Source organism: Melospiza georgiana, chromosome 6 (genome assembly GCF_028018845.1).
Source record: "Melospiza georgiana isolate bMelGeo1 chromosome 6, bMelGeo1.pri, whole genome shotgun sequence".
NCBI classification, from domain to species: domain Eukaryota; kingdom Metazoa; phylum Chordata; class Aves; order Passeriformes; family Passerellidae; genus Melospiza; species Melospiza georgiana.
The window spans coordinates 58,093,348-58,116,688 of record NC_080435.1 but is presented as its reverse complement, the minus strand read 5'-3'; the positions used below and the strand labels follow the sequence as shown (position 1 = coordinate 58,116,688).

Here is a 23,341-nt window from a genome sequence, read left to right as displayed (position 1 = left end):
AAAAGAGTCCTGTGCTGGAAAGAAGTGTTACTTGAAATGTGAAAAGAAGATAAATGTTTGAGGAGGAGGGTGACTCAGATGCTGGTGACAGGCCTTAATTCACCTTCTGGCTATTAACTGAAAATCTTTCCCTAGTACAGTGTATACTTGTGTTTAAATACAAGCCATTGATCACTATAGCAACCCCTTTATCATATGAAGCACATTCTAGCTCTGAGATAAAAAAGCACTGTTGAACAGAAACCCACACACCCACTCAGCAAAAGGTAAGGTGAGCATCCATGGTTTTATCTTGCTTTATCAAGATGGTTTTTGTTTTAAAAGTAGGTAAAAGACTGTGTGTGAATTGGTCTGCACATGTTGCGGTTGTTTATTTTGAATTTTTATTCTGAATTTATTAGTACCCAAACTGAACAGAAGGAACAGATGCTTCTCTTGGGAGATTTTAGAAGGGTATAAAGAATCAATATGTATTTAATCAGACTGCTTATCCCCATTATCATTGCTTTAGCTGTAGGAAAAGTATTGAATTATGGGTTAGCATCTAGAAATGGAATTTCCATTCTACAAGAAATTCTGACATGATGATTTCCTCTTCATATTAAACATAGTGCCTAATTTTTAAAAAATTTCTAGCAGAACAAAATATCAAAAAATTTAGCAGGGTCAGAATTGTTTGATTTTAATAATGTAAAATTTTCCACCTTGAAAAGCAATTCCAGTGTATGTTCGAAGTAACAGGTTAAGTAGGTCAAATTGTTTTGCTAGTGCCTCAATATTGACATGAATGAAATGTAAAAATCCCTTTGTTTAGTTTTTCTCTATGTAGAATGTTTGCCAAATTAACCATCTTCTGCAAAACACTTAAATATTAATGAAACTTTTTGTTGGAAATGTTTCAACAAGTGCTGCTGCTTACTAGAGCGTATGGGGACTATTACACAAAATCAGGCAATTAACTATCTTTGGCCCTTCCAGAAACAGTTTGGATCCATATTTCACACAGCAACTGCATATACTAAAGTGAGGAGAACAATTTCGTTTTAATTGGAATTGGAACCACAGAGGCAGTTGAACTCCACTGGAGGTTTTACTCCTTCCTTCCCTTTGCAGGAGCACAACGAAGTGAACAGTGTGCCAGCTCACCATTGTGCCCACGAGCCCATCTGCAAATGTGGTGACCTGGATGTCCTCTTCACCTACAAATCCGCAAGCCAGAAGCTGATAGCCACTGTCCTGGAGGCCAGGGACATCCCAGACAAGGACCGCAGTGGCGTCAACACCTGGCAGGTGCACGCGGTTCTGATGCCGGGCAAGAAGCAGAGGGGCAAAACCAGTGTGCAGAGAGGACCCATCCCCATCTTCCAGGACAAAATCACCTTCAGCAAGCTGGAGCCAGAGGAGCTGAGCAGCCACGCCGTTCGCTTCCGCCTCTACGCCGTGCACAAGGTGCTTGGGGAGAAGATGATGGGGGAGCAGCTCTTCTACCTGAGGGGCATCAGCCAGGAAGGGGAGGTGAAGGTGACACTGCTCTTGGAGCCACGGAGTAACCTGAGTGTAAGTTTGGTGAAGGATAGGTGGACTCCATAAAACTGTTTGTTTTTTGGTGAATATGGTGTTCCTGGAGCCTTTCATTCATTCAGGGCTGTCAGTGTGTGATTGGTGGGTCTGACCTGCTGTCACTTAAAAAGTTATCAGACAGGGGAAGCTCAGGGCGTTTCCTCCCTGTGCAAAGCTGTGTTTTATTAACAGCCCAGTCAGCAAGCTCACACAAAATCCTGTGTATCTGCGTGACTCACCACATGCTGTACCATTCAGATACCCCAGGTTGGTCTGGGAACCACCAAGGCATAATTAGTCTTAATTCCAATAAGGGCAGTGGTTCTTGTGCACCCCAGTGCAGAAGTTACCTCATTTGGCCCTAGACACCAGCTTGTGGATCTCCACTGTGCAGTTTCCATCTTGCCAGAAATGCTTAGTAATGTTCTCCTACATGACAGATGGAAGCAGAGAGCTGGGTCATGTGAAGAGGAACTGGCTGTGCTCCTTAATTTTCCACACACATCACAGTTGTATCCAGCTCTGGCTATGCCAATCAATTGGTGTAGATGAGCTCTGTCATGATTCATTGTCTACAAAAGCTCAGAGAGAGGTTGTGCACGTGAGATGAATAAATCATCCTACTCCAGGTGAAGTGGAGAATAGTGAAAGCATTGTGGTAGCAAAGAAAGAAAGAAAGTAATAAAATGCACAGTACATGGCCAAAACCTGCCAAACCGAAAAGTGTATTCCATCCAAAAGCCATTATCAAGGAGATGTACAGAGTATTAGTGTAGCAGGATGTTTGCTTATCTCAGAGGCTTTGATTTACACTCGTGATAACACTTCACTCAGAGTTCCTCATCTTTAAAGAGAAAGTTCAGAGATGTGTTTTTGTAAAAGTGACGCTCTGATTCTTCTGCTGCCCCGGCATAATTAATTCTCAGTTATTGTAATTTCTTAGCAGAGATCTTACTAAACAAGGCCACAAGACACAAATTAAGGGGGGGGAGGAAGGGGTGGTGAATGTCCTGATGATTCTCTCAGTGCTCTTTCCCTGCAGAGTGCAGATTCTCAGCTGAGTCTGTCAGCAATCTCTCACAGTGATAGCGCTTCCTCAACACAGTCCCTGTCGCATGGAGGGGTGCCAGAGCTGCTCGTGGGACTGTCATACAATGCCACCACGGGGAGGCTGGCAGTGGAGATGATCAAAGGCAGCCATTTCAGAAACCTTGCCATTAATAGGCCACCTGGTAAGTACTTTCACTGCTATTAAATAGCACCCTTGAGCCAAAATTTGCTTTTTTATTTTCTCCCTCAAGGTGCTCAGCTAGAGCATTTCTGAGCTGGGTTTCCTTGCAGAGCACCTGATTGAAAATTAAGTATTATTTCAGATGCATGTGCTGATAAATAGTACAGGGCAATTGGAGGGAATCATCTGAAGGCTCAGCTGATGAGACAATAATACCTGAATATCTTCTTTATTGCTCATACCTTTACAATTTCTGATTATGGCAAAAGTGCTGCTGTACTCAAAGCACAGAATTCTCAGCAGATTCATAAAAAAGTGAATAAAAAAACACTTTCCAAGTGTTTTTCTATTAAAAAAACACTTTCCGAGTGTTTGAATGTTACCATGTGACCCACAGAGGCCCTGCCTGGTGCCATTAAGTGTTTCCCAAGGCTGCACTTGGTTTAGTCCCTTGCTGTGCTGCTGAGTGCTGGGTGAGCTGCTGCTCTGGGCCCTTTGGGGATCCTCCTGCTGTGAATTCTCCACTGCTGCACAAGGAAATCTTCTGCAGAAAGAAGATTTGAAGGTTGTTGCAAAAGCTCAGTTCCCTTCATCCAGTCCCAAAGGGAAAAATGAAAATTGCCTAAAGTAGGTTTAGTCGGTGCCTGAGCTGCAGGAGGCACAATGGTGAGTCCTGGAGAAGGATGGTGCTGGTAATGTCCGTGATGGAGATGGAGTCACAGCCACAGTTTGCTGCTGGTTGCCTCACTCAGAGGTTGAACAGCAGAGCTCCATTCATCTCCTGCTGTCCTTTTGCCTCCTGTCTGAAGCCAGCAGCTGATGGCAACGTGAAACAACCTTTTTGTTTGCTGTCTGTGATGTGTGCCTGCTTGTCAAAGGAGGTAAACCTTTGGCAGTTCCTTGCCTTCTCTGGGTCTGACAGAGTATCTCGAGCTGCAGAACACTGAAATGGCCTTTGCAAGATGCTCTGCTCTTTGGTTCAGGTCTAGAAAAATATTTATGAAATATTTCAGTACATGGATGTGAAAACTTAGATTTTACACTAGACTATACTTAAGTGGATTACAGAAATAATCTGTCATCAGTGAATCCCTTGAGAATTAAGGGAAATTCTGTGCAACAGAAAAACCCCTGACCCCAGCCTGTGCAGCCCTCACTGTCTTTTATTAGCTGTGACAGGAAACCTCTCCATGTGGATTTCTTAAAGGCATGTTCTTGTTTGCATGGACATGTTTTAATAAAAGGTTTTAAATTGGGATCTTCTTTAGTAATTTAAAACAAAGGTAGACTAAGGCAACCATGCCCCAGCAGAAAAGCTCTCCTGTTTATATATGCTGCAGAGTAGATACATCCTAAAGTTTTACTCTCAGAAATGAAATTAAAATAGTCACAATATAGATCCAAATGAGTTTTCTGGCAACTGTAATGCCCACTTCTTTTTCCCATAAAGGAAAATTTCATCCTTTTTGTTTCCAGATCATACAGACCAGTGTCAGACCAGTGTCTCTCAGTGCTAGATAAACTTTTAAGTGAAACACAGAAATCCATAAATTATTACAGGCAAACTCTGAACCTATCAAAATCTGCTTCTTTTATTCCAAGTCACATTGTTGCTTCTGCCTTCTGAATTGTTCTTCTGTGCCTGTAAAGCCCCCAGTAGTGTGGTGAGAAAAAGAAAACCCAGTGAAGCAGAAACTGAAAGAAATTAAAAAGAAGGAAGGAAAGCAGCTCTTGTCTCAGTGCTGGAGTAGCTCTTCACTGATAACCCCCAGGCACTGCAGAGCAGTTTGTTACTGTCTCAAACATGCTGCTGGCTGAATGAGATGCTCAATAAGTCCTTCACAAACTGAAGCTAAAACTGCTGAGCCCCTTTCTGGAGGGTGAGCAAAGAGTCCTTGTGTTTTCTTAAATAGGTGCTATTTGAAGTTCTGCTGTTCAAGGCTCACAGGGAGTGATTTCTTTAAAGTACCATGGAAATTTTGGATATAATAGCGCTGTGAACACTTAAACAGCCAGCCTAAACTGCTATTCAGGGCAGCCATTTATGGTAAGACTGAAGGAGCAGAATTCCTCTCCATTCCCAGCCCTGGATACACAGACCCTGTGCAGGGCCCATATGTGGTCCTGTCAGCTTCTAGGAATGGCAAAGGAGTTTTGAACAACAGCAAAGTCTCCAGATGTGCTTTTTGCCCACTTTGACCCTCTTCTCTGCCACTTGTAGACCCACACCCTGTGTGCTGCCTTCTTGGCATGCATGCACAGGGATTTCTCTGTGTGCACAACAAGGAACTGGATGGGGGCATTGGTGGTTTTAGGTGTTTAAGGCTGCAGAGGCTGGAACAGATGGTTTTATAGAGAAGAAAAAGGAGATAGTGCATGTCTCAGTGTTTCCTGGGCACGTTTTCTCCTTCACTTAAACCTTTAAACTGAGTCAGCTAAATGTCAAAGCCATGGGTGCTTGTGTGAGTAATAAATGGGTTAGAAAAAAGCTGGGCAGCTTACAGAAACCTAAATTGTGCAGGCAGTGCCTTCTCTTCAGGACACATATGTGGGATTTAAGAATAGTTTGGTCAAAGATGAGTGTCCAGGTATTGTTCTGGGGAACATGCTGAGTTACAGGCCTCAGCTTACATTCCCTGATCACACAAATAGATCCATTATCACTCAGAGCACTTAAGAGCACTCAAGAGTGTGGCTCCAGCACTGGACCGTAAATTATCTGGGTATGCCAAAAAGCCTCGTGCAGAAAAGCATCCACAGCTTTGTCAGATGTGGACACTGTTGGTATTTTAGTGCTAATGGCTTATGTCTGTGCACCCCATTCTCCTTGCTTCTTGTAAAAATCATTAACCTGTGCTAGCACTTTGTAGGAGTTCGTATTTTGGTTTGTGGTCTTGTTTCTTTTTGGAACAAAATGCAGTGTGTTTGTTTAAAGGGCGTTTATTTAAAAAGAAAAATAACAAGAGAAGCCTACACCAGTGCCTGAAATGTCTTTAAAAATTTATTACCAGTTACATACAATGTGCATGGAAGTAATACCTTGGGATCACAGTGAAGGACCAGGAATTATTTGAGCTAGCCAGTGCATAAACACAAAGCACAGAAATGTGTCTGCCCATGTGATGCTAAACCTTCATCAGCTGCTCTGCTGGGGGCAGCTCTGTCTCCTCTAATCCAGCCTTCCTTCTGTTCCCTGCTGCATTTCTTTTGGGGTTCATGTCTGTGTGCAATGCAGTGTGCGAAGAACTATTGTGAAGTTATTCCCTCGCCTAAGAAAAGTCCTCCAAGCTTTTTGGCAGCTGCAGAATTAATCACACATAATAATTGCATCCGTGCATGATCATTATTATACCAGCAGCTTATTAACCCCATTAAACAAATACAATGGCACTGATACTGGAAAAGACAGGAGGGGAGAGAGCAAGCTATCAGGATTTCTATGGGGAACAGGAGAAGTGCTTGAAGTAAAGACTTGTCTGAAAACAAACATCTACCTGAGCCACAGGTAACAATGCCAACAAGTACAGAAAACGCTCCCATAGGAAAATTAGGATCTTTAAATTAGGATCCTATTTGCTCTGGGATCAGAGTGCTTGGAAGCCATTAATGGATTTTATTTTATCAGCTTTTTTTGAGAGAAGAAAGTTATTATCCCCGTTACATTCCTGGAGAACAAAGGCACAGGTTAATTCCTTTAATTACTTCAAAGCAGGCCAAGAAGCTGAATAAAATAAATTAACTTTTAACCTGCATATCTTGCTCTGAGCAGGGAACTTGCTTGAGCTCCTAAAGCTTTGTGATTCATGTTCCCATGTCATCAGTAATAGAGGAGGGATCTGTGCCAGGGCAAGCTGGGCTGGATTCAGTCCTCCAGACATTGGATAACAGAGCAGTGGAGCTTCTTGCTGCTGACTGCTTGCCAGTCAGTGACAGTAAGATTGTAGAAAACCACCTCTCCTTGTCTCCTTGTGCACATTCTTGTTGCCCATCCATGAATACAGCTGGAATAAGCCTATAATAAGAACAGCTGAGGAAGCTTTGTTCTGGGTGGAAAAGATGAGGCCAGATGCAAGGAGCCCCAGGAGGATGTCTCAGTAATGAGCAGCTGGGCAGTGAGGTGGAAGAGGAAGTGGGGATGAGTGTAAGATATTGCATGGGGACACAGGTGGAATTCAAACGTGAGCAGGATGGACTCAGAGCCACTTGGGAGTGAAATATTAGGCTCATGGTAAATAGCTGCAGGAAAATGTCAACTCAAGGGTCACCAATAGTAGTGAAATAAAACCCCCAAAGTTAAAGGTGGACAAAATGGAAAGTTGGTGTTTGTAAATGAACACCGTGTACAGTTCTGTCTTCCTCTGCTCAAACAGAACATGGCAGGACTGGAAAGATGTGGTGAGGAGTGTTGGAGACAATCAGGGGAATGGGAGCAGCTTCCAGCTGAATAGACTGTGCCTCTTACATGCTGCAACAAAAGGAGGTGGGGGAGGACTCATGGAGGTCTCTAAGTGTCATTGAGAAAGTGAATTAACAACAGAAATTCGCTGTCTTCTCCTAATACAAAACCAAAGGATGGTAAAAGGAAGCAAGGAAGGAGCAGGTTCTGGAGAGGAGACAGCTCTTCACCTGAGCTGTCAAATTCCTCCCTACAGAATGCCATGGATGCTGGAAGCCTGCTTCAGTTCTGTGCAGCACAGAGAAATCCACAGAGAAAGTTCCACAGAGGATTGTTAAATACAAAGCCTCTGGCTGAGGAAGTTCCTGAGTCACAAATCACTGGAGATTTGAGAGTATTTGTGGGAGAAGGAGCACATGCCATATTTTCATGGATTTACTGCTCTGTGTGTAACTGGGTGCTGTTAGCTGGATGGGTTGGCTGGGTACAGCTTTCCCCACCACATGTGGGACCTGGGACTGAGTAGGCTTAGGAGAACAAACATCACACTCAAAACAAGTGAAAAAGGGACTTTCAAGGAGCAACTGTGAGATTTTTGCAGGGGAAATTCCATAATAATTAGACATCCTGGGATAGTGCATGGTTATCCAGTAATGTTTTCAATAGCTTTACATTTCTGAAAGGTCTGTGGAAAGCAAAGTCCATGATACAGTTGCTGGGTATAGAAATGAAGATCTTTCTGAATCAAAGGACAAAGCGGATGGATGGCGATGCTCTCCCACTTCGATGGCTGTGAAAAAGAAAATTCTTCCCCTCCCAAAACAGGCAAAAGAAAAAAGCCATTTCTAGCAGAGTGGCACCATCCTAATTCCAAATTTCAGCTGGACCTGAGTGTTTAGTGGGAATCTGCAGTGGCACTGCTGAGCCTCAGGATGTCTGATCACAGGCTGTGTAATCCAGCCATGCCCATTGGGCACTGCTGCTGCAGGTGACAAAAGCCTGGCTTAAGCATCCTTACATCCTGCTGCTCCCTTTGCTGGGCAGGTGTGTATCCTCCCTGGTCTGCTCATCTGTGCATCCCTGAAAGCTGTGCATCCCTGCTTTCCCTGGTAAAGCCCCAACTCCCTCTCTGAGGCAGCAGCAATGCACTGATGTGGGAAGGGTAGAAATGCCCCTTTTAGAGGAGTAGAAATGTCCTTTTTAGAGGAGAGTCACGCTGTGCATCCCCAGAGGTGCCTGTGCTCTGCTGTGGCTGTGTCAGCCCGGGCTGGAGCTGCACCTCCCCAGGGCTGGGAGTGCAGGCAGGTGTGAACCAGCTCTGCAGCTGACACGTGTCCCAGGAGAGGGCAGGTGCTGTGAAATGGAGTGGACATGGGGTGTTGAGGCAGCAGAGGAGAATCACCGAGCTCCTGGGTGCTCCAGGAGGAGCTTCCCTTCCTGAGACACCTGTGCAGTTTCTTCCAGGGAGCCCTCATCTCCTGCCCCTTTTATATGTTACTGCTGCCAGCAATTCCCTCCTCTCAGACCAAACAGTGCTTCCAGGGACCAGGGCATTCTTTTCTGCTGCATTTTAAATTAAAGGAGCTGCTGGTCTGTTCTCTGATGACTCACATGTTGTGAAGGTTGCCAGCTCCCAGCCTCTCCCTCGTGAGAGAGCTGCCAGCCCCGGGAGAGGGAACCTGAGAAGAGGCTTGGTGGAACAGGGAAAGGAAAGTTGGCTTCTCAGCAATGTAGTAGGCAGCTCCCAGCCCTTGTATGATTTATAGAGTCGGCCATAAACTGCCTTAATCCAGACTTTCATGACATGGGGTTGGGATCAAAAGCTTGGTCTAATCCTCCTCCCTGCTATTTTACTGATCCAGCTGCCTTGAGCCTAGCTCAGAGTGTGAATGTTGAGTGTTCTGCCCCACTGCTGGTTGAAAGGGGAGGCAAAGGCAGCACTAATGGTCTTGTAGGCCTCAGACTGAGAGCTCACATGGGGCTGCCTGTACAGAGCAGCACAGAGTGGAGCTCTGGGGCTGCTCTGCCACGCAGTGCTGCCGTTCATTATGTAGGCTGGGAGCGTGGGCTTGCCAGCTGGGGGAAATTAAGCTCCAGGCCCAAGGCTTTCTTCTGCTGTGGCTGTTATTAGTCTGGATTGCAGCATGCTGACATGGTTATCCTGCTTTTGGAAATGAGCTGGCTCGCCTGGAGCGCGGGTGGGAAAGTCCGCACGGCGCTGCACGGTGCCCTGCAGTCCTCAGACGTGAGGGGTCAGGAGTCTTTGGTTGTTTACTTCCTTTCTAAATATAAAGTCAAGCAGGGGGGTTGGATGCTTTTGTATTTGCAGTGCTGTTGGTCATGGGTCAGCTTTACTAATAATAATGGTGGTGCTTAGTGTAAGTGAAAGCAGAACACTGCTCACTATGGTCCCTGCTCCAAAAATGGGAATGCATAAATTACAGTTGATTATTCCCCTGAGTTGTCATTATCAGTTAGTTCCCTCAGAAGAATCATGACAGAAATGGGTCATTAGAAGAATCCTGGAAAAACTGATTGCCTTTGCAGATGAGCTCTCCAGAGGTGTTTGATGGTTGATGGAGACAGAGGAGAGGTTTGCCCAACCCTCTGGAGTAAGAAGATGCAGCACTAGCCCAAAATGTGTCTGGCTTATTGCAGCATTCCTTGATTTAGTGCTTTTCAGTCTGGTATTAAATGCTGAGATGTTGGTATTTTATGTATACGTGGACATTGTGCAGTCCACTAATACCAGAGAGGCAAGATGAGTTCAGAGCAAAAATGCTCCGAATGCAGCAAGGACTTCTCTCCCAAAACCTGCATGGAAAGGAGAGCCTGGTAGATGCCATGCTAAAATTGGTCTTGGCAGAATTAGACTTTGTTCTTGAATCTTCACAGCGACTTCTGTGTAACCGTGGGCAAGCTGCAGTCTCAGACACTTCCAGATATTTAGAGGTCTCACTCTTCCTCGTGTCAGTGAGACGGGTGCCTAAGCAGAAGGTGAGCACTTAGGCATTTTAAAGAGTGTCAGCCCTAATCTCTTTTCCTTTTGTGCCTGATGGAGGTGGCACAAAAGTAAACACTGTGAAGAGCACAGAGTGCTGAGACACACGGTAATGAGGCCATTACTGAACCTGAGCATGTAATTAGGTGGAAAATGTTTGCCTTCATAATGAATAGATGCTCTTACACATACATTCCTCAGTAAATCGTCAAGTTCATCCTTGCTGTAGCTACACTAATTTCACTGTGTAACTGGGGATGGATTTTCTTTGGCAAAGTCAACAGGAGGGGAGAGCTTTCCATCCCAGAGGACCAGAGTGGATCACAAGAAAAGCTGTGTTTTCTGATGAGATACCCAAAAAGAAGCTGCAAAGAGCACAATGCAGGAAGGGAAAACTACAATCTTAAAATTTAGTTAGTGAAGCAGAATAACAGCTCAGCCTCATATGTACCAACTCTGCAAAGCAAATTTCAGATGCTAAATATATGATCCACACCTACTCTTTTATTTCTGTTCAGGCAAGCTTGATTCGTTTGGCTGGTAAAATACACCCAGTGGAATAAACTTGAGGAGAACTTGCAGCCTGATTTAGTTGTGACTTGCACTGGCTTTGTGCCTGTGTTTTCTTGGGGGTGAATAGGGCTCCTGGTATTAGCTCTGCCTTGAGCACAGTCTCCTTCCAGCCTGTTCCAGAGGATACATGCAGAATCCCCACCCACCTTGGTACTGAACAGATGGGGTCTTGGTGCAGAATTATGTAGAAATCTGACATATATCAAAGAAAAGCCAACTTTTCTGACTTTAACTCAGTGGTGGTGTGCTGGTCATTTTTCCTCAAAGCCAGCTGTGTTGTCCCTCACTTGCAGAAGTTGAGGCCTCAGTCAGGGATGTGACATCCAGAGTTTATGGCTGTAAGACTCTCATCCATTCACTGCCTGCAAAATTAACTGGGACATGCTGAAACAGTATCCCATGAGGTGCTTTAGCTGTGGCGCTTGCTTTAGCGTTAACACCTAAATCGTCTGTACTGGTATCACTGTCTGCTAGATCTGTGCTGAATTATGGCATCTGCTTTTTGGATTATGAATTGGTTGACTCCTTTGGGCACTGTTCAGATGGATGTGCCTGCAGTTAAGTGTGATGAATCCCACCTGAGCTGCCAGAACTGGTGAAAGTCAGAAGGAAGTATGACAGCAAGGCATACTAAAAGTAAAATCTAGACCTTAGTGCTTTCCTTGTCTTCTTAGAAAAAGAGATGCAGGCATGTGTGGGACACCTTTCCCTAAAATAGCACTGGAAGGTAATGCTGGGATGGTTGTGAAAAGAAAGAATAATTTTGAAATTCAAACAGAGAATTGTACTAATTACCTGCTTGTTTGTATTTAAAAATCAGCCTGGTGGAGTTCTTCCAAAGTTTTGAAATCCCCTTCTCAGAAAAAAACCAAAAAAACTCCCCGACGAATACATAAAAAAAAAAAGTCCATAAAACCCCTACTTATCTTTATTTTCAGGGAGCTGCCTGCAGTCTAGACCAGCAGCCAGGACTTACACATGAGGAATGCTTCAGTGCACATCGTGGTTTGTCAGTGCCAAGTACAGTGACATCCCTACAAACACTGTAGGAGTTGTGTCTGCTTTCACATTGAGTCAAGCTGGAACAGAGGGTCCTCTCTCGGGCTTTGTGTTCCTGATGAGCCTGAAGCTGTTACAGATTTCAGCCCCTCAACACTGAATATTACAGTGGAAATTAGTGGAAATTACACCTTTCAGTAAAGTGGGTTTTTTCCTTCCCAGACACAATCAGGAAATTGAATCAGAGCTTTCCCTTTCTGTGTGACAAGTTGGTCTTTGCTGGCAAGATCCTCTCCATGCCCAACGCTGTGCTGGGAGCCAAGCTGGCACCCCCAGCTAATGACTGGGCTGAACTTTCCCCGCAGTAACTCGATAGCTGTACAGCTGTGCAGGCTCACAATTTGCTCCCTGATTGTCAGCCTCCTGACAGCTTTTTCAGGGGAACAGTTTGAGAGGAGCGGGAAGCCCTGCTTTGGAGACGTGGAAGTGTTTTCACACCTGAAGTGCAATTTCACACCTTGTGTTGCTCAGCAGATAAGTGCGTAAAATAGCACATCAAACGGGAACAGGAGAGGGTAGAAATGCTGCAGACAAGAGATGGAGGCTTGTTATTTATTTCCCATCTTCAGCACACTCTGAAATAATACTCACTTGCAGGAACCCAGGCACAGATTATGGAGAGGTTAGCAGAGGACTTGTCTAGCCAAGCAATCTGTCACTGTCATGTGCAGAGCGAGGTGAAAACTTACACTGAGCTGGGTCTGTGGAGCTCTGGGAGCTCTGACACCACAGTATTAGCAACCATGTAATACAGGAGAACTGATTAATACAGGAGGCAGCAGGAATTTAAAGAGTAGATTTACAGCAGCACTAAATTGGACCATCCCTTCCTTGTATTTGCTAAGCATGTTTTACTACTTGTATGGACTTAAATTGTAAATAAAATTCACTTTGGGTCTACCAAAAAAGTAATATGAGATTTTGGAAAACTGTTATGGGAGATCAAATAATTTCACTGTTTCTGCAGGGTGTTTTTCCCTCTTTTTCAAGACCCTTATTTTTTAGTATCCCAAAAAACAGATAGTGGTGGAGAGGCAAGGGCAGCTGAGGGAAGCCTGGGTAAGACAGCCCCAATGAAGCTTGATTGTGAGGGAGAGGAAGGGAAGGTGGAGACACCATTTGAAGTGGAGAATCCATAGAGATGCTTATGGTTTTGGTTAGACAGGTTTGCTAGGACTGAGTACCTGATATCCTGTTCTTTCCAAGAGGATGGTGTAGGTACAAAGGTTGCGGTAATTGGGAGTGGAACTGTGGCTCAGCCTCATTCCCAGTGGGTGCAGCTGTGAGCAGCAGGTGAGCAGCACTGACAGCAATGAGCCGTGAAATGCCCAGCTGTGCTGACCAATCTCCCAAGGGGACAGAGGGCACACAGGTGCAATGCATGAACAGGAGGGGATAAAAGGTTGGGCTAAAGAAGGGAAGATGCTTGCAGCCTTCTGAAGTGATATGATGTTATTCTGTATGGGCAGATGCTTGAAGCCTTCTCATGTGGTACGGTGTTATTCTGTTTGGGAGAATGCTTAAAGCCTTCTGAAATTGTATGGTGATGCTCTGTGTATTATGCCTGTCTCAACTGTGATATACACTGCAACAAAGTGGGGCTGAAACATGCATCAGTTTTCTTTTCTCCTCAGCTGAATATGAGAAAATCCCAAAGGTGCTTTCATCTTCTGCTTCTCATCCCATGGATTTCACCATGAGCGCCATCCAGCCCTCATCTGCTGTTCACTGCAGATTAAACTGCTCTGCTTGGATGGTTTTTGGGGGGTGTTTTTTGACTGCCTGGGACTTTCATTCAGCCTCTCACCTGCCCCAAACATGTCATTCACTCTTTTATTTTTTTGTCTTAGACACCTATGGGAAGCTCTGCCTGCGCAACTCGGTGGGTCAGGAGATGTCTCGCTGCAAGACCTCGATCCGCCGGGCACAGCCCAACCCTGTCTACAAGGAGACTTTCATCTTCCAGGTCGTAGGAGCAACAGGGGGTAGGAGGGTTGGGACAGATGGAGATGAGAGATCTCTGCAGCCAGGTCATGGAAATTGTGGTTTACTGCAAAGGGCCTGGGTGCAGGGGCCCTGCTTGGAGCTGCCAGCCACAGCTCAGAGCAGGCCCGAGAGAGGGAAAGAGAAGTGGTACAGAGAGAGAAGGCAAGAGCCTGGAAAAGAGGATGAAAGAGTAAAAGAGAGGATCAGAGAGCAAGGTTCCTGTTAAAATACAATAAATTTTCTTCTATGTTGAATATTCTAACTGTCACTAACCAATCCAGTATGATGTGGTGGTGTTCGCAGGGGTCCCAGGATGAGGGAAGAGATGAGAATCTTGACCCCATGTTTCAGAAGGCAGATTTATTATTTTATGATATATATTATATTAAAAGAAAATGATATATCAAAAATATACTAAAAGAATAGAAGAAAGGATTTAATCAGAAAGCTAGAAAGGAAAGGAATGATAATAAAATCTTGTAACTGACCTGAGAGTCTGAGCCAGCTGGACTGTGATTGGCCACTAATTAATAATAACCACATGAGACCAATCAAAGATGCACCTGTTGAATTCCACAGCAGCAGATAATTGTTGTTTACATTTCATTTCTGAGGCCTCTCAGCTTCTCAGGAGAAAAATCCTAGAAAAACAATTTTTCATAAAATATGTCAGTGACAGTACAATATTCAAATACTATAGTGATTACAGAGAGCCTATAAAAATCATTACATTACTGTACTGTGGTACATTTTAAACCTTAAAAACTACTCTTTGCATCCCTTCTGCCAAGCTAGTAGGGTCTGCTCTGACCCTTGGGCCTGTCTGCAAGCAGAGGGTGTTGTTCCATCAAAAGGGGATTACCTCCAGCTGGGCACACCATTGTTTTCCAGTTGTTCAGTAACTGAGGTATCTCAAAGCTTGCTTTCATTTCAATCTACTTATTGTTTCCATATTCTCAAAATCTTTTTCCAGACAATCATATTCATAAGGCTTTCCTGTTTCATCTTTCCCACCACAGGTCGCCCTCTTCCAGCTCTCTGAGGTCACCCTGCTGATCTCCATCTACAGCAGGCGCAGCCTGAAGCGCAAGGAGATGCTGGGCTGGATCTCCCTGGGCCACAGCAGCAGCGGGGAGGAGGAGCAGAGCCACTGGCAGGAGATGAGGGAGGCACAGGGGACACAGGTCTGCAGGTGGCACACGCTGCTGGAGTCCTAGTGGGCACCAAGGGCTGTCTCTCCTTGATCTCTGCCAGCAGAATCCAGCTCTGGCAGGGCACACAGCTTTCACCTGCCCCCTCAGTGGCAGCAGCCATGGGTATCAGAGGTGGCAAGGCCTGGGAAGCAAGTTTAGTTCTTGCCTTACCAGCTTGCCCTGCATTTTCTACATCGACATAACCCTAGTGAGAAGCAGTGGGAATACTTGGAAAATCCTTTCCTTGGACATTGTCTTGCTCATTTTTCTATAGGCTTAATCACCACAGACTGATTCTGATGTGATGCTGTTTTCTTCTGGGGTAAACTCTCACTTCCCCCTTTTCCCTTATTTGTATTAATGAAGTTTGCAAATATTCTTGCCACGCAGATAGCTCACAGAAAAGCTAACCTGCATGCAGAGCACATTCTCTCCCTTTTATTATTGTGTTTCTAAGTCCTAGAAAAAAGCATTTGATACCACTGTAGACTGGATGATATATTTTTCAGGCAGCATGAGAAAGCACTCTTGAATTCTCTGTCAACTTTTAAGTGCCTAGATTTTCCTACTGTTCTCCTGTACTAACAATTGATATAAGGACTAAATACTACTGGTATTTTTAATTAGGCACCTGTTAGCCTGCATTCACATAGGTTTGCAAAGAGATAACAAACATCAGTTTTATATTGCATTATACAATGCATGTTTAGATGTTTACTTGAAGTTATGGCTTCTGTCATCACAAATACCAAAAAAAGACCAGAACAAACTGCACAGCCACCTTTGTGCCTGAATCACTCCTTTCTGCATTGTTTTGCCCATGTGTTAATGTGATTTTTAGAACTGAGGTTCATTCAGAAAAGCATTCCTGTGAGCATTACAGGAGAGGGCTTCAGACCTGTGGTTTTTCTCTGGTTCAGCAAAGCACTACTCAGTTTGCTGAGGGTTCTTCTTCAAATCTCCTGTAATATCTCCTTGGGATATGGAAGGGGACTGGTTCTGGCATGCTGAGCAGCAGAGGATGCCAGACCATGTCACCTAACCTGGGGAAGGAGCTCTCTTGCAAGCCAGGAATGGGATCCAGAGGGGCTCCTGGCTCTGCTGAAAAGAACTGTGCTTCCTGCCTCCAACTGAGAGCAATGCAAGGGGCAGCCTTGCTGGATGAGGTGATGACACTGTCACGTGGTGACTTTTCAGACTGCGCTGTCCTTTTCCATTTTAATCTCTTTTCCTGTCTCTGGGAGCTGAAGTCATGGAGATGATGGATGGAGGATGTGTCTCAGTCTGCTGCTTGGCTAAGTGGTTGTTGTTGCAGTGCTGTGTGTGACACAAAGGAGAGTGCTCCTCCTCAGTGGAATGTAGGCAGTGAGGTGCTGAGATCTCCAAATGCTATCAGCTGCCCAATCTCCCATTCCCCACACTCTCTAGGAGTGGACTGTCTTTCCTCCATTCCTGCTGATGACAGCAAGACACAGGAAATATTTTGCTGAAGAGCTTTGTCTGTACTGAGTCACTTCATGGTTTGCTTTTGCCTTTTACAGAGACCTGGCACCAAATTCTGCCTCCTCCTGCACCACAGCCACTTCCTTTGCTTCAATGGTGCTGTGCAAATCTAACTAATGCAAATTTTGGCACTGGCTGTTTGACCAAGATTGGTCCTTGGTGCTGGTTTTTGTCACATCCAGGCTAGACAGGCCCTGAGGGCACTCACAGGTTATCACTTGGTGTCACAGAGGCTCTGTCTGGCCAAGGAGGCAGACAGAATAATCTGCACAGAGAAGCACTTCTGCTACAGGTAATACAAGCTATTCTACAGACCACACTCTTGTACCTTCTTATCACCTGTCTGAGCATCATTTTTCCAGGGAGACTGCTGGGTATCCTATGCAGGAGGGTTTTCCTCCACTGTCTAGATAAGCTGGCATGTCTGCTTTGCAATACTGGGGCTTTGAAACACAAAACAGGGTTTAACCCAAATGCAGCTCATCCAGCAAATGTGTTCTTGACTGCACTGTTAAAGCTGCTGTATTAGCAATGCAAGAAAAATGAACATCTGAGTGATAATCAGCAGAATAGAATTTCATTTATCATACACTTTTCTGCTGGGAAAAATTAAAAAAGTAGAGGAAACAGCCCAATTCAAAAGGCTGATTCTAGTTATTTTCCAATCTCTACATATTTTTTGTCCTGAACTGCATAAAATGGATATGCAAGTGTTTATAATTAATTTTTATTACCTGGAATGTGTGGGTGTAATAAACTTACTGAGATTCTGTTCAGAACTTCTTGAACCTGCAAAGCCTTGCCTATGCTTCATGATTAGCTAAGGAAAAAGTATAAGTTCATAATACATTTCAGCAGTGAACTGGAGATAACCCAGATTTATAACAGCATGATTAAAAAAAAACCTAATGAAAAAGATAATTTAAAAAAACAATGAGGTACACTGGGTTTGGACTTCCATGCTGTTTTCACATTAAGATCTTTTCTGAAGATACAGCATTAAGGGGATTGAATTTTAATATATAATTTCATTGTAGAGTTTTTGGAGTCAGAGAAAAGCAAGTGAAAATGACTTACTTAGAGTAAGTCAATACCTAAGCATGTGTTAAAACTTTGCTGTCCAAGGGAAGCAGGTTGCTGCATCCTTGCTGCCACATTTTACCCTTCTATTTTGTCAAAAAATGTTGGAGGGAGGGGGCAAGGGCTGTGGCAGAGGGACCATTGGGTTTTTAGAGCTACTGCCAAACCTCTTGGCACATCCATGCCTTGAGAAGTGCTTTTGTGGGGTTCTTTATGTTCCTAGTAAAGCAAGGGAGAAATTTAGGAATCTTGGGGTGAGCAAGGTGCTGGGGGTACTCATGTTTGCTATTTATATTTTGGGATTTTTATTGCTTTTGTGGTTTATTTTTCCTTCCATTATTGACTGTCTGTGAGATGGAGGCTTCGCAGCAGCTCTGGCATATTCCAAAGCCCCTGCAAATTCTTCCCATTGACAGATTGAATTAGTCATTGCTAATATTGATACAGGCTGGGCTTGTGCTCGTGGTCTTTCTTCTGTAAACACCACTGCCCTTTTAGTCACTGCTTTAACCCCTTGTTTCCTCTGGAAGTGGCTGACAAGGCTGGATTTCCAGGAGGTTTTCCATTCCTTGGGAATCCTGACTGCCACCTGACTTGCAGATAGGCTGTAGACCCTGTGCTCCCCTGGCCTGTTCCATGTGGATGCTGATGCTCTCTGCTCCTGTGGGGTTCCAGGTGGGGAGAACAGCTCTGAGAAGGCCACGGGGATTTCAGGGAGCAGGATAGGAATGGATAACCTGGTTCTGGGATGCTTGGGAATTTACAGGTCTAGATTATGGACGTTTCCTAATGCGCTCATGTTTTCTAAGATAATTTGTTCCCTTTTGACACCACTGTTTGCAATCTCTTTATAGTTTATTTGAATTTTCTTAAAAAAAAAAAAAAAGGCCTGAAAATGTGAAAAAGGATTAACTGAATTGGCCCAAAGTATTATGGGCAAGTGCCCTGGATCCATCTCTGTATCTTGAGCAGCATTGTTCAGCTGATTGCAGCCTGTTCTTTCCTTGTTCTCTCCCCAGCCACCATGCCCCGTCCTGCCAAGCTCTCTGCTGCTATTTTCTTTTTTCCTTTTTAATGTTTATTGACAACAGAACAGAGTGATCTCACCGTGTTTCTACTCCCCATAATAACGGTGATCTTCAGCTGATGCCCACAGAAATGAGCTCCTTTTTTAGCCCACTGAGCCGCAGCAATGGCTGCTCACTTTGTGAAGTGCCCATTTGCAAAGGCTTTATCTGGATGATCTTCCACATCCTTTGATTTGTCCGGGTTTCCTTTTTGCCAGTGTCTTTAATTAGCTGGACCCCGCTGTGGCCTGCCTGTTCCTGTTGCTCTGCCTTGTCTCCTTTCCCTCCAGGGGCAGTGAGGGCTGTGCAGCTCCCGGGTAGGTGGACAATGCTGGCGTGTATTTTTAGCAGCTGCAGATCCCGAGGAGTTATTTGGTGCTTTACACAGCCGACTGATCTTCAGTCATGGATGGCCTTAGAAGTTCCTGGATGCACAGATCCAAAGGCTGCCAGCTGCTATTGATCATTTTCCCAGCATAAAGCTGAAGGTGGCAGCTTGGCAGAGGAGCAGGCTTTTCCTCTGGTGGCATTTCATTTTCCCCTTCAGCTGGAGCTGGCAGTGACCTTGGAGAGCTGGCGTGCCTGCAGTGCCTGCTTTCCACTCCCATATTTATCATCATTTTTAATCTGTGTGATCACAGCACTTCATCTCTCTGCCTCTCTCTCTCATCTCTCGTGCCTTCTGCCCTTCAGCATGAAAACTGGACTGAAAGGCTGAGCAACGAATATGGCCTTCTCCATCATATTATCCCATCCCAAAATCGTGATGTTACTATCAAGACCTTGCCTTCCTGTTCTCTTGTCCACTTGTAGAGTTCGAAGTTTGTTGGTTGGGCTGTGACACTTAAATATTTACAGAGTGACACCTGCTCACCTCCATGTGGACCAACTTAATGACAGAAGAAAGATCCTGGTTCGTATTTGCTTTCTTCCTTCTCTCACGGGCATTGTGCTCTGCAAAAGGACAACTGAGCCTGCAGGAATTAGTATGCAGGAGCATCCTCTTTCCATTTAAAATGTGCTAAGTGTGATGTTTGCAGCTATGGGTTGAGGGGAAGAAACAAAGCAGCCAGGGTTTGTAGAGAAGCTCACACTTTGAATGAGGCAGGTTTTTCCCTCCAGCATGTGATACCCCAACAAATACATTCTCATCTCCCAGGAAGCAGTGCTGGCTCTGAGCTCATCTGCTTCTGTGATACAAGCAGCCAGAAGATGACAGATCCTAAAGCTTGGAAAGGCATCCAAGATAATTCCACAGAGCTGGTCTGGGTGTTTATTTGGGATCTGGTGAGGATTTAACAAGCTGTCATGCAAGAAATGAGAACCCCAGGCGGTGGTGGGGGATAGAGCAGGAGGGGAAGGCTCTTGGTGTGCTTGTGCTGCTTAGAGCTGGAATTTGCTCACTCCTCACTCCAGAAAGCAGCACAGCCAGGCTGCAGTGGCATCAAGCCTGAGCTGAAACCCAGTTTCTCTGCCTGACTCTTGAGCTCCAGCTCTGCTGGAGGCACACACAGATTTTTTATTCAGTGCAGAGTGAGCTTGTGTCTCCCTGCAGCCTACGCTGTGGGCCCTAAGAAATGAATGTGTAAATATTTTGTCTCTCACAGCAGCCCAAGGTCATCTTTCTGGAACAGCAAACAGGCACAGAATCCAAAGAAGATCAGTCTGTCATATGAGTAAGGTTAGCATCTGCACTTACAAATGACAAAGGCTATTAATCCTCATGCTGTAATCCCCAAGCTGTTTGCCAGCTGGCAGCAGGAAGATGCTCCTGCTCAACCCACACAGCTATCCATGTTTTTTCACCTTTGTAAAGCAGATATAGGTCAATATTGTAGCCTCAATAAAAAACTTGGTAGATGCCATTCATCACTTTTGGCATTACAGTCCCTCTGTTCTCCACACAAACCCTCTATACAAATGAAGGGGTAAGAGGAGAGCTCTGGGCTGGGCTCTCTATGTGCTGCTCCTCCAAAACAAAAGGCTGAAGGTGAGATTTTTCTTCCTCTTTTTTGCCCCTGAGTTTGTCCTGGGTGGATGAATTTTGAGATCTCTCTGCAAAGCTGAGCAACCTTAGCAAAGCTCTGTCACTATCCAGGTCTTTACACCTAGATCAGGGAAAACCTAACTCTGGCAGAAGGCAGACAAAATTCCAGTGGTGGGACTTTTTTTTTGGTCTTAATTTGGGAACCTGCATAGGATTGCCTATCACAGGAGCATAAACCCCTGAATCCTCTGAGGTATCACTGGTGGAGCAGAAGGAAGCTGCAGGTAGTGATGCAGGTAGGCTGTGAGAGTCTGATCTCACACACCAAAAACCTGTATGGCCACTGGGTCACAGTCAGTATTGGGCAGCTGGGGTTGGAAATAGTTGAGGAAGAAGCACAAAAACCAGACAGGAGCTGTGAAAACTCCATTCAGAACTGTTACTTGCTCATCTCTCAAGGAAATTGGAAAGCAATTTTTTTTTTTTTTGCTATAACAGAAATCACAGCTGCTTTGGCAGCTGCAGGTGTGAGGAGCTAAGGATGTTTCCTCCTTGCTTTTCTATTTCCTCTGGCTGTGATGGGGGACATCAAATAGACACCAAATACTCTGGAGGTGTTTGGCCCCTGTAGAGTCATTCCCAGTGTGGGCTGATCTTAGTGAGAAACAAAAGACAAAAAGCTGATATTGGCCATGGGTGAGGAACAAGGATTCAGTGTTCACACAAAAGCAGGATTCTTCCTGAGCCCCACAACCATTAATTAGCTGTGACCTTCAGGGAAGGCACTTCATGCCAAATACTTCCCTCTCCCTTCATTTCTCTTAGGATAACATTGCAAATTTCTGTCTTCATTAACAACCAGGAAAAAAAATAATATAATTTTTCCAGCTTCCCCCATCCCTGTTATGTCTTGTTAGCACTTTCCAGGTGTTTTTCCTTCATGCTGTCTCCACCACTGCATCTCCCACCCTCTCATTAATATCTGCAGAGCTCTGGTCCAAGGCAGGTTAGTGCCTGGTAGCAATATTTTATGTTCATGGTGCTCAGGATAAAACCTGTCCTCCAGTCCCTTATCACTTTGTGGCACCTCAAGCACAAGTTTTCCAATTAAACTGGTATCACATCTCTGCTGTATTCCTCTGCTGGCATTGCTGTGGTTTGTGTCTTGCTGGGCTTTGTTCTCAGCTGTAACTTCATTGACTTTTCCCAGCAGAGAGTTTTGTTTGTCAAGAAGAGTAAATGAAGTAATCATTTGGTAGACTTAGCATTTAAATACTGTGTGACATTTATATGTGTGTGTGTATATATAAAAAATGGTTTTTATGGCAGAGTGCCACGGGGCGTTTGCATGAAGCACATCTCAATGTATATTTGACTGTTGATTTAAATACACAGTATGTAATAAGTTATTTTTAGTGTGTATTGACTTCTTTCTATATTGGAACAATATACCATCCCTGGCAGGGTTTTGCTGTCTCTGTTGTGGGCACAGCTGGACACTGAGGTGTGTCCTTGTCCTGTTTCCTCCTTGTTTTCCATGAGGTGGGATTTGCTCCCCTCAGGAGCTTTGTGGGTGCACAGATGTCCCTCCTGGGGCTTGGTGCCACAGGACAGAGCTGTGAGTCTCCTACTGCACCTCCCCCCTGGTGTTCAGTAGAACATTTCACATTTCTCTAGTAGAACATTTCATATTTCTCCTTTCTCTGCTGCCATCTCCTCAGCACAGAGTGCTGGCTGGTGTTTGGAGTGATTCAGCCCTGTGGCTGAGGGAGCACCATGGAGATCTCAGCTCCCTTTCCCAGCCTGAGATCACAGAACCACAGAATGGTTTGGGTTGGAAGGGACCTTAAAAACCATCTCACTCCAACCCCCTGCCATGTGTAATATCCCATTAGACCAGGTTCCTCAGAGCCCCATCCAACCTGGCCTTGAGCACATCCACAACCACTCTGGACAAGCACAAAATTCATCTATAAATCATTTACTTTAAAAAATAACAATACAGACAAATAATAAGAATGCAATGTCCTTAACTTCTGTTGGTGCAAAGGCAAGGCTTCTAGAGCTTCCATTTAATGATGAATTATTTTTATGGTAAATAAATCTACAAAGGGAGAACTTTTCCTACATAAGAAACAAATTGATATGTCCTTTTCACTTTTGTAAAGATCAAAGATTTGCACTGAAAATTGTACCTTGAATCTAGTTACTGAATGGTTGGCATTGAGTGGTGAAGGTCTGCTGGGATGGTGTGAGTATTGTTTCACTTGCTGGGTATGGGATTGAAAGAGATATCTGCAGTGCAAAACTGTGATAAAAAGATAAAAAGTACAAGGAAAAGATGCTTAGATATTCAGCTGGAAAACTAGTATGGGTTTATTCTTAGCTTTTCATGTATTTGACAATGAAACATTTTTTATTTTACTTAAGTGCTAACGTGCATGATCATACAATATATTGCCTCTTGCTAATTATATGCTGTGTTAGGAATACTAATGTCTGGATGATATCTGACTGGAAAAAAAAAAATCAGCATTAAACCCAGCTTCTGCAGAATTCTGGGCTGAAACTACCCCTGCACACACACAGCTGTCCACACCTTAGAAACAGTCTTGTTTTGTCATGGAGAATGCTGCTGTTACAGGTTTTATCAATAAAAGAGAAGCAGATGGCTCATGTAGACATGCAAACCCAGCCTGTCTTCC

At 44.5% G+C, this 23,341-nt stretch overlaps 1 protein-coding gene across 3 annotated transcripts in view; it reads left to right on the top strand.

Moving 5' to 3' along the window:
* Positions 1–23,299, top strand: part of SYT16 (synaptotagmin 16) — a 109,660-nt gene extending 86,361 nt beyond the window's left edge. For all 3 annotated transcript variants that reach the window (XM_058026520.1, XM_058026518.1, XM_058026521.1), the window contains 4 exons: positions 1,114–1,557; positions 2,603–2,792; positions 13,671–13,786; positions 14,826–23,299. In XM_058026520.1, the coding sequence (XP_057882503.1) occupies positions 1,114–1,557; positions 2,603–2,792; positions 13,671–13,786; positions 14,826–15,023 (948 nt within the window). In that variant the 3' untranslated portion in view covers positions 15,024–23,299. The remainder of the gene's footprint in view (positions 1–1,113; positions 1,558–2,602; positions 2,793–13,670; positions 13,787–14,825) is intronic.
* Positions 23,300–23,341: the final 42 nt, after the last annotated feature.